At 45.0% G+C, this 11,515-nt stretch overlaps 1 protein-coding gene across 1 annotated transcript in view; it reads left to right on the forward strand.

Moving 5' to 3' along the window:
• cadm3 (cell adhesion molecule 3) overlaps nt 1-10,888 on the forward strand; it is a 93,437-nt gene extending 82,549 nt beyond the window's left edge. The window contains exons 7-10 of the mRNA XM_061084835.1: nt 4,723-4,895; nt 6,212-6,232; nt 9,063-9,188; nt 10,770-10,888. Of these exons, the coding sequence (XP_060940818.1) occupies nt 4,723-4,895; nt 6,212-6,232; nt 9,063-9,188; nt 10,770-10,888 (439 nt within the window). The remainder of the gene's footprint in view (nt 1-4,722; nt 4,896-6,211; nt 6,233-9,062; nt 9,189-10,769) is intronic.
• The last annotated feature ends 627 nt before the right edge of the window (nt 10,889-11,515 follow it).

The following is an 11,515-nucleotide window of genomic DNA, read 5'->3' on the forward strand; positions in this document are numbered from 1 at the left end:
TCTTCTCTTCTCTTCTCTTCTCTTCTCTTCTCTTCTCTTCTCTTCTCTTCTCTTCTCTTCTCTCCCCTCTTCTTCTCTCCTCTCATCTCTTCTGTCGTCTCCTTTCCTTTTCCTGACGTTTCCTTTTCTCTTCTCACGTCTTGTCTCCTGTGTCCTGTCCTCTCCTCTTTTATCTCATCTCGTTTCTTTTCCTTGTACTTCCTGTCCTTTAGTTTTCTCTCCTCTCCTCCTCCCCCCCCCCTCCTCTCCCCTCCTCTCCTCTTTATGGTCACATCCTGTCTGGTTCAGAACACTAACTTATGGTATCACATTGCGATCGGTGTTTCCTTGACGCCTGATGGAGGGAGCTCTCCACTAGAGGAGAAAGGGGTTTGTGCTCCACATTCTATTATATTTCCCATTATTCAATCAGGCCGTCGGGGGAGCGCTCGCCATCATATCTCATTTCCTCTCTTGAACTCACTTAACCAAGTTAAACTCCCTAAGTCTGTTCTCTTGACGCGCCTGCAACTAGAAGACCTTGCATAACTTGGACTGATTGCGTGCAAGCTCCTCTAAGTGTGCAAGGTCACGGCCACGGATAGAAAAGCAGCAGGTGACATTCAGCGGGATTAGGATAATCTGCGACCCGCTGAAGGGTATAGCTGGATATGTTCTGCACGTCTCTCACTGTCAAAGGAAATCCCTGGAAAAAGGCAACAGTGAATTAAAGCCGCTAACCAGGATCGCCTCTGCAGCCGGAGCCTGATTAGCTTTATTCCTCTGTGCCGCCGCGGAGCTTCGGTGTTGTCCAAAAAAAACTATTAAAAACACATCAGTGGGCCACATCATTGCACTCGGGTGGGTAACTGTCTGCTGCGTCTGGAAAGCACGCTGATGAGAGGGAAGAGATAATGGAGCTGAGACAAACCAACACGGTGCTGGAAACTCAATGTTCAGATATCGATTAGAGACAATGTTTGATTGAGACAGGATGTCATATCAGCATTTCTCTCACGCTAGTGTTTTAGATTTGTTTTACCTCTACTACAAAGGTCACGGTTTTATTGGTTTGTCTGTTTGTTCGGGGGAAATACAAAGAACTACTGAACTGGATTTAATTTAAACTTGGGGGAAGAGTTGGGTTTGACTTTCTTTAACTTTGCGTTCAGCAAGAAGAAGAATCAGAATCAGAATCAGAAGGTATTTATTGCCAAGTAGATTTACACCTCCCTGGAATTTGCTCTGGTTATTGGTGCATACAATGAACATAGAAACATAAAAACACAATAAATACACCAAACATAAGAAAAACAATAATAATAATAAAAAAACGATATATATTTACTCACTATTTACTTCTTATTTACTCACTTTTTCAAATATTTATACAAGGTAGCATTTATTTAGACATAAACATGTCTATATAAAAATATATAAAAGTATAAAAAGTGAAGTAAAAAGTGAAATTCAAAATGCAAAAAAGCAAAACAGTGAACAGTGTCAAATTGCAATATGCAATATAATGCAGTATAATATAATATAATATAATATGTGTTAATTTAACACATCCTTGAGGTGTGGGGTCAGGTGGGGGGGGGTCCCGGGCCTTGTTGATAACACCAACTGCAGCCGGGAAGAAGCTGGTCTTGTGGCGGTTTTAGTCCTGATATTTAGTCGGGCTATTTGTTGTTGTTTCCGTCAAGGAGGCCATGTTTTCATCTGGGTTAGTTTGTTTGTCTGTTAGTTTGAAGGATTATGCAATAAACTACTTCATGGATCACGTGCACATTAACTTTTAGTGCAGATCGGGATCAGGGGATTTTTATTTACTGTTTGTAACATTGAGACACGCAGGCTTATTTGACGTTTTCGCTAAATTCCTGCAGAGAATGAATCTAGATCTGATCTAGATGAAAGAAAAATCTGCAATGTCAAGGGGATCTGATATTTATGAGTGTGTGCGATTCAGTGCAGATCCATATAAAAAAATCTGCATCTATAATTAAAATGTGATTTCATGCTGGGGGCTGTTGGGTCTCGTCGGAGGCTGGAGCTCCACTGGGAGACTTTCTAGTTTGTGAATGTAACAGTTCTGCAAAGTTAAATCTGTGGTAACTTCGCCACTGGGAGTGGTTGACCAATCACAACACAATGGGTCAGCTGGCCAATCAAAGCAAAGTTAAAGGGAGGGGGCGGGGCCTTAAAGAGACAGGCGCTCAAACCACAGGCTGAAAAGAGGAGCTTCAGCAATCGACAGCTGGAGGAAAGTGATGTGTTTTCTCAACATTAAAGCTTCAAGTAATAAGACTCATTTAAATTACACGTGTTTAATATGAGCAGAATATGTCGTCTTCTTATTTTAATATATGTATTTCCTATAGAAACCATGTTTTCTCAACATTAAAGCTTCAAGTAATAAGACTCATTTAAATTACACGTGTTTAATATGAGCAGAATATGTCGTCTTCTTATTTTAATATATGTATTTCCTATAGAAACCAATGGGACTGAGTGCAACAGACTGGGAAATAAACGAGAGAGAAATGTGGGCGTTTTGATTTGGTGAAAAATAAGAACAAAATAAAAACAGCAGATTCATCCCTCAACCGTAAAAACACTGGTCTGACAGTTCGTGTTGGATGTGTTACTAAGTGTTGAATTACTCAGATTTAGATACTAGCATAATTTAACACATTTTTATATTAATAATTGAGCGCAAACACCCAAAAGCTCATTCTTTCCTCATGCTAATGATTACAGCTGCGAGGAAGGAGGAATATATTGCACCAGCGTTCCCATAATTGCAATAAAGAATGTCTCCAAGCGTATCATGACTTCTGTGCGGTGTTTACCGATGCGTGCGCGCTAATTGAAAAGTTTCCACCTAAGCGTGCAGGACTAAACCACGAGGAGAAGCATGATGGTAATGCTCTGCACTTAAACTACTCGCTGTATAACACAGATTGACTTCTGAGCATTATGTTTAATAACACCACACAAGTTATGGCCTGTGAACGTGAAGGTAATTGATCAGTTAATTGCACATGAACCCACATTTGGCGCCGGATGCGTTTTATCGGAGGTAAACGAGAGGATGAAGACAAAACATGACCAGAGAAATACTTCCTTACATATTTATTAGATATTTATTATACATATTCAACACAGTGTTTTACTGAACATACGTCAAAACCAAACATAAACATAAACCCAGTCCGTTACACTATCAGGCTGCAGCTATATGTTTTTATTTATTTCAAAATAGGGTACTTCTTATTTCATACATTTTCCACAAATATGGGGAGGACTCAAATAGCCCTACCAAGTTCTGTGTTAAATTTATTTCAAAGTAGGTCGACACTTGCCTGTGTATTTTGTTTGTTTGTTAGTTTGTTGCTTGTCTGTTTGAGTAGCTGGCTGAAAGCAAAGAAGTAGTAGGCTTACCTGTTATTGGTAACCTAACTGTTACGGTTCATTGTTTCTGAAATAAGAGGCCTGACTGCTATGTTCACAGCAAACTTGAAAAAAATAAAATATTAAGCCATGGTTTAACTGCACTATAGGCTGAGTCCTTGTTTACCTGAAATGTGCACTTTATAATTTTACTTTGTACCGCCCTGTTTGGCAATGTTGTTTTTCAATAAAATAAAACATTGGCATAAAGCAAGCCAATCCACTTTTCCCCTGTTGATAAGAGCATTAAAACGAAAGTAAAATAATGGAAAAAAAATAAATGAAGGGACATTTAGAATAGATACAAATTGGCGATTTATTGCGATTAAATATTTTAATCGTTTGACGGCACTAATATTTATTTGTAACCCTTTCATTTGGTCTCACCCCAGAGATGCTCTTTATAAGCACAGTGAGGTTTTCTGTTCTCCAAATCTTTCAGAACCTGGATCTTCACAGAGAGTCCACAGTGTTTGCTCAGCAGCAGGTGTCCAGGGAGCAGACGATTAGCTCTCACTCAGTTTGAGAGTTTTTGCCCTCCAGCCATAACTTAGAGTTCTTGTAGGTTTTGGCTCTCGGAATCACCCGACTACACTTTATAAATATCCGTGTCTAAGAGTTTTGGGGTTCAGCTCCTGGACAGACACTCCACCGGCTCCGGTTGAGAGGTCACAGATTGCCTGGTTTTTTATTCTTCCAGATTTTACAGAGAGATAAATCAGTCCGACACATTCAGGTTTGTCCTCGGCTCAGACTTCCCATCATTGTAATTACTGTACAGAGCTTAAGGACTCGAGCATTTACATAATTGATTCTTTTATCAAGGCGCACGTCTCGCTATCGCTCTCATACACAATCTGTTATGCAGAATGGATTTTTTTTGACGCAGGCTGATTTGAAATTCTGATCTTCTTCTTCTTCTCCTTCCTCCATCTCCATTAAGCTGTTTTCTTCCCAGAGCTGCTGCACTCCTCCCAACTCAATCCTTCTCTCCATCATTTTTCCTCATTATTCCATCTCTAAACGCCCCTCATCCCCTGCTTTTATCTTTTCATCCCTCGTTCCTCCCGGCATCCTTTTCCCTTTTCTCTCCTCTTGATGACTTCATCTCTTCTCTTTCTCCTGCAGCTCCCGTCACCGCTTCTTCTTCTCCTCTCATCACTTCACCTCTCTTTTGATTTTTTCTTATGCAAAATGTGCCGAGCATGTACAGTTCAACTCAACGCTCTCTCTCTCTCTCTCTCTCTCTCTCTCTCTCTCTCTCTCTCTCTCCCTCCTCTCTCTCAGGCCCCTCTCCTTCATCTGGGAGAAGAAGGATGGCGAGCTCCCCTCGCTGGCCAAAGCCGACGGCGCTCTCCTACAGTTCGAGATGCTCAACAAATCAGATAACGGCGTCTACCTCTGCCAAGCTGACAACGGCATCGGCAGCAGCCAGGGGGAGTACACGCTCCTGGTGCAAGGTAACGAGAAGGAGTGAAAGGAGGGAAGGAAAGGAATGTGTGGTGGGAATAAGGACATGAAGAAGAGAGGGATGGGTTCCAAGAGAAATGTGACAGGGTTGGGATTGTCTTCTTTTTTTTTACGTTTCTTCATCACGTTTTCTATTTTTGATTTCTTCTTGTGGCTATGCTTGTACTTTCCTCCATCTTTTCTTCTCTTCTGATTTACATTTTTCTTTCTTTTCCTCCTGTTTTTCTTCTTGTTGTTTTTTTGTTTTTTCTCATCCTTCCGCGCCGCCACAACCACAACCACAACCGCCACCGCTCACCATCCAACCGCTTTCGCTCGCCCGTGCGCTTCTCTCTCTCCCCGTGCTAACGCTCCCGTGTCCCGCTCGTTTCGATCCTCGCCGCCTTTTTTTGGCGCTTTGCTTTGCTCGCTCCTCCTCCCAAGATCTCTCGGACCCAGACCACCCGGACACTACCTCCCCCCCCACTGACTCTCCGATATCTACGTCTTCCCCTCCGATATCTACCTCTTCCCCTCCTACCTCCTCCCCCACCGAAGTCTTATCTTCCTCCAGCTCTGAATCCACTTCCGCCTCCACCTCCTCCCCCTCTCCCTCCCCCTCTCCCACTCCCGACCCCTCGGAGGCCGACGGGTTGACCACCATCTCCGATTCCTCCACCACCGCTCTCTCAAACGCCCTCTTTCCCGACCTGCCATTCTCTCCATCATCCTCCCCGGCCACGCCTCCTCTCTCCTCTGCAAGCATCGCTCCATCCACTGCCACTCCCTCTTCCGCCTCCTCCTCCTCCTCCTCCTCCTCCGCCTCCTCCTCCGCCCCCTCCTCCCCTACTCTCCCAGTTTCCGTCCAGCTGAGTGGAGTTTTCACTTTCACAGGTAAAACCATCTGAGTTACACACTTGGACACACACTTGCAAACAAGGGAGTTTATGAGGAGCTTAGTCATGGAGCGGAAAAGCAAACACGGTTCACGTTAGTTCTTCTGCTTCTTTCTGTCGCTCAATACACAAACTGTGAATGTGCAGCCGTTTGTTTAACACACACACACACACAAATACACACACACAAAGCCACAACGACTGACTCACAAAAATTGTCGAGACACATGATGAAGGAACAAGTGGAAAAATGTGTCACAACTGTTAAATGTTTTTCTTTCTTGTTTCCCACCTCCTCCTGTTAATGATACCTAACCATCCAAACCCCCCAACACACATCCATCCATCCATTCATCCATCCATTCATCCATCCATTCATCCATCCATCCATCCATCAAAACATCCACTCATCTACTCATCCACTTGAGAAGATGCTGCAGACAACATCCCAGGTATAACGTTTCCACCAGTCACCTGTGGTTCTGACTTCCTGTGGTTCTAACTTTCCTTCCACCTGTCTGTCTGTCTGTCTGTCTGTCTGTCTGTCTGTCTGTCTGTCTGTCTGTCTGTCTGTCTGTCTGTCTGTCTGTCTGTCTGTCTGTCTGTCTGTCTGTCTGTCTGTCTGTCTGTCTGTCTGTCTGTCTGTCTGTCTGTCTGTCTGTCTGTCTGTCTGTCTGTCTGTCTGTCTGTCTGTCTGTCTGTCTGTCTGTCTGTCTGTCTGTCTGTCTGTCTGTCTGTCTGTCTGTCTGTCTGTCTGTCTGTCTGTCTGTCTGTCTGTCTGTCTGTCTGTCTGTCTGTCTGTCTGTCTGTCTGTCTGTCTGTCTGTCTGTCTGTCTGTCTGTCTGTCTGTCTGTCTGTCTGTCTGTCTGTCTGTCTGTCTGTCTGTCTGTCTGTCTGTCTGTCTGACTGTCTGTCTGTCTGTCTGTCTGTCTGTCTGTCTGTCTGTCTGTCTGTCTGTCTGTCTGTCTGTCTGTCTGTCTGTCTGTCTGTCTGTCTGTCTGTCTGTCTGTCTGTCTGTCTGTCTGTCTGTCTGTCTGTCTGTCTGTCTGTCTTCTGTCTGTTTTTTCTCCATCTCTTACTCTGGTAAAAAATAGTCTAGGGACCCTTTGAACTTCAGAGCAGAGGGATGAATATTTCATATTCCTGCCCACGTAATTCTTTGTTGTTGCCCATACATGCCCAGATGAGCTCAAAACACACTGACACACACACACACACACACACACACACACACACACACACACACACACACTCCCTCACATGTGACACATTCACAGTATTCACACCACACACTCACATCCATCTCACAAAGTCATGCACACACTAGCATGACCCCTTAAGTGGTACAAGTCATTTACACAGAGTTTCACTTCCACTGCATGTTTCTCTATGTGTGTGTGTGTGTGTGTGTGTGTGTGTGTGTGTGTGTGTGTGTGTGTGTGTGTGTGTGTGTGTGTGTGTGTGTGTGTGTGTTAGCACCGGGGAGGGGGGAGGGGCCAGGCTTGGAGGTGTTCTCGGCTCTTGTCTGCTTTTCTTTGATGCTGACAGCAGGATTTATGGGCTCATTCTCAGTCTCGCCTCGTCAGCATGCCCCTCTCACCTCCACACCGGCCAGCCAGAGAGCGTGTGTGTGTGTGTGTCCGTGTGTGTGTGTGTCACTCCACACCTCCACCACCCTCCCCTCTTCTCCCTGTTCTCTGGATGTGGCTGGCCTCTGGTTGGTTGTTGTCATGCCCCTTCACTTCTCTAACTGGCTGACACGTGACTTGTTCCTCCACCTGTCGGCGTCCCGGTCGGTCGTGTTCCCTTCCTCTTCCTCTTCCTCTTCCTCTTCCTCTTCCTCTTCCTCTTCCTCTTCCTCTTCCTCTCCTCCTCACTTTCAGTCTTTCCTCTGCCTATCTGGTTGTGTATTGTTTGCTGTGCCTCTGATCTCTCACTCCTGTGCTCTGACCGGGTCGATAAGCTAAGTTTTCTTCTTCCTCTGACTGGTTGAATCCTCGTCCTCTTCATCGGTTTCACCCCCTCCAACATTCACCAAATCAGCCTCTTTGTTCAGTTTCCCTTTTTTATCCATTTCTCTATAAAAAAAAAAAAAGTACTGCTTTTGAGTTGTGTCTTTCTCTGTGATTTTAAATTGACACCCAACGTTTGATCCGTTAGGAAAAGTCAGGCGAAACAAATGATGTAGAAAATGTTATTCTCCGAGGGGCCAGAAGCCAGAGGGTCTGAAATGATCTAATATCTGTGGGTGGGTGAAAATCCTGAATCTCAAAAAAGATAGAAGTAAAAGAAAACGTTTTATATTTGGGAATTGAAATAATACATTATCATCCAGATAATGAAACTTGTATATTTCTAAAGGATATGATTAATACAATTCCTGGTAATTTTAGTAAATAAGTAATTAATAAGAGTTTTGAATATATTTTTAATCAAGATAAAGCACATTTTCAAATTTTTAACATGGGTTAAACATTTTCTGCTTGTTTAAATAGCAGATCATTTGTCTTTAATCTTTATTATATTATTATAAAGATTGAATCAGGTGCTTTGGGGGTCCTGGAGGTCTAGGGACTCCTGGTGGTCTGGGGGTATAAGTGCAGCTGCCTGCTCCCCCTGGTCGGTGATCCCACCTCAAACTACAAGTCTTTTAATCCCCAGAACAGCATAATAATAATTCAGTTAAAGTGCAAACATATGGAAATGACCCCGGCCTGAATTAGCAGTAAGGATTTCACCCACCATCATCAGAGTTTGTCCCCACACGTCTCTGGGAGTGGGCGGGTTGAACCTGAGCATCGAGCTGCGTGTGAGTCACGGATCAGTTTTAATGGGCGGGGGGGCGGAGGGTGACACGTCTGCCTCTTTTCTTTCGCCTGGTTTTTCCTCACATCCTTGTCTCTGTGTTCTGAAGCTTTGCATCTGTGCCTGGGTTATAATGTACTGACAAGAGTTCTGTGCTTCCCTTTTCTCTGTTTCTTTCTCCTCACTCTCCCCATTATTCTCTCTCACTCTCTCTCTTTCTCTATTTCTGCTGCCTTTCATCATCCGTCTCCACTTTTCCCTCAATCTCCGTGTCTTTTTCCCTCTTTCTGCCTATTTCTCACGGTCTCCTCCTCCTTTTCTCTCGCTGACTTCTCTGTTTCATCCTCATCCATTCTGTCCATCTCTCTTGCATTACTTCCACGTCCTTTTCTTAATCACAACTTTCCCCTTCCACCCTTTCCTCTCCTCTCCTCCTCCTCTCCTCAACTCCTCTCCTCCTCTCTTCTCCTTCTCAAGACCCCACAGCCATGTTGACCTCCTCGGGGGTGGACCACGCTGTGATCGGAGGGGTGGTGGCTGTTATCGTCTTCATCCTGCTCTGCCTCCTCATCGTCCTCGGCAGATACCTCATCAGACACAAAGGTCACCTGCTCACAGACACATGCATGCATGACAACACATGGAGATACACTTGCATAAATATGGATACATACCAACCAAGATAGGATCTCACACTTAACAAACATACATATGTATACACAGAAATGCAAATGGCGAAATATGTATTCAAAGCACAAGCTTCACTTGTTTTACCCTCAAAGCAGAATAAGAGAGTGAGTGAAGGGAATGTTTATTCATTGCCTCTTAATACATTTTGGGTCACACAACTTCCTGCGAGATTAGATTTCCTGACACAAGCAACGTCTCTGCTGCGTATTTTCAATTAAATGATCAAATGTGGAATTCAGAGTGATGTGGAAGAGACTTAATTGCCTCCGTCCTCACATCAGCTCCGGTGCTCTGCTCCGTCTCTCTCTCACTCACTTCTCAAAAAATCGCTTTTGGAATATAAACAAACAGGAACAAAGCACATTCAAATGTCTCCAGTCCAGCAGGGGAAATTTAAATGGTAATATCGACATGTTTTGGCCCCCAGGTGGCGCACTTGATAGCACATTACCCACCGCCACCAGCACCAAAGTTTGCCAGATTCGCTCCCCGGCGCCGGTGCCTCCAGCTGGGTCAGAATATTGAATATTGAACATGGTGCCAGGTCTGTTAGGGATCATGTTGCTGTGCTGGCGCCCCCCTCTGGTTGGTTGAGGCGTCTGTTCGGAGGCGTGCGGCTGAGATGAAGCTCCTCGCTGTCTGATGCCTGCCTGTGTTTCAACAGAGGACAACAAGAATAAGAATAAATTAAGATTTATTTATCACAAAGCAACAGATAAAGATAATATGCACTTATATCCTAGAACAAATAGATATATCCTTGATTCAATCACCCTTTAAAGGTAGTTTGAGAAAACAGTCTAACCCTGAATTATACTTTCTATCTTTCGGGTTCTTTCGATGACGTCTCAGGGTCTTCACCAACAAATGGATGTTTGTCTGAGTCGGGGGGGGCGGGCACGTAATAACAGGCGTTCATATTTGTCAGACTTCGGGGTAATAGGTCGTAAACCTTTGTTCAGAGATGGCCTCTGGCATCGGATGTATATTTCTTCTGTGGTCATTCCTTGACTGGTCAAAGTCACAGACGCCCGATTGATGACTTTCTCCTCTTCCTGGTCGAGGCAGCGACAGAGTTTTTGCTAAGACGCTGAACTGGGACCAACATTCGCTTTATCATTTATGTACAACATCCGTTTATCAAAGTGATTCAATTCTCCAGGTTGATAAAAAACGTAACTTGTGTCGCTGAGAGCTGCAGGAAAAGCTTCTGGGATGGAATCAGCTGTTATGTAGAGTCTGACCCTTTGACCTTTGAATTATGTGTTGTCAGGAGTTTGTCTCCGAGTGTTCACCCAAACTAAAGAAAACATATCAAATGAAAAAGGGTCTTAATTCATTAAAAACGATGATTTAGACATAACCACCGGGACTCTGTCTTCTGTCAGAGCCGGTGTTTGACTTCTGCTGACTCAGCAAACCCATCCTCTCCCTCCCTCCCTCCCTCCCTCCCTCGCTCCCTCTCTCACTCTCTCCCTCTCTTTCCTTCCACAGGGACGTACCTGACCCACGAAGCCAAGGGCTCGGACGACGCCCCTGACGCCGACACGGCCATCATCAACGCGGAGGGCGGCACCTCCGGAGCCGAGGACAAGAAGGAGTACTTCATCTAGACCGAGGAGGGAGCAGCGGAGGAAAAGGAAGCGGCAGGAGGAGGAGGTGGAGAAGTTGGAGGAGGACGTGTGGGAGTGGGGATGGGGAGGAGTGAAGGGGGGGGAGAAAAACCTCCATTTTGTTTTGGCAGCGTAAAGCGATGAGTTGAGCTTCGACTTGGTACGACCCTCTTTGCATTGATACAGGGAAGTGAGATTTTGCACTTGACATACGGACAAACTTGAGGTTACACACTCACACACACACACACAGACACACACACAGACACACACGCGAGTCGGTTCTCACGGACTCGAGCGCTCGCAGAGATCCTCAGAACGCGAGCTTCCTACTAACACGTCTGAATTACGACATTTTTACACACGCATCGCATCTATTTCTAACTCGATAAAAGGCAGAATCGTAACTCACATTCCGGCACCATTCCCCCCCCCCAAACCGCCCCACCCGGCCCCCCCCAACCCGTCCTGATACTTCACTTCTCCCCTCGACTTCCAAACCAGCTCAGTCCTTCACATCTTTCTTTCTTTTGTCCGCCCGACGAGTCAGAATCCCTCCGTCAACATCCAAGAGATCCACGTGAATCATCACTGACAGACACCCACCCCCACCCCACCCCCCTCTCT

The sequence above is a fragment of the Limanda limanda genome, chromosome 13 (assembly GCF_963576545.1).
Source record: "Limanda limanda chromosome 13, fLimLim1.1, whole genome shotgun sequence".
NCBI lineage: Eukaryota > Metazoa > Chordata > Actinopteri > Pleuronectiformes > Pleuronectidae > Limanda > Limanda limanda.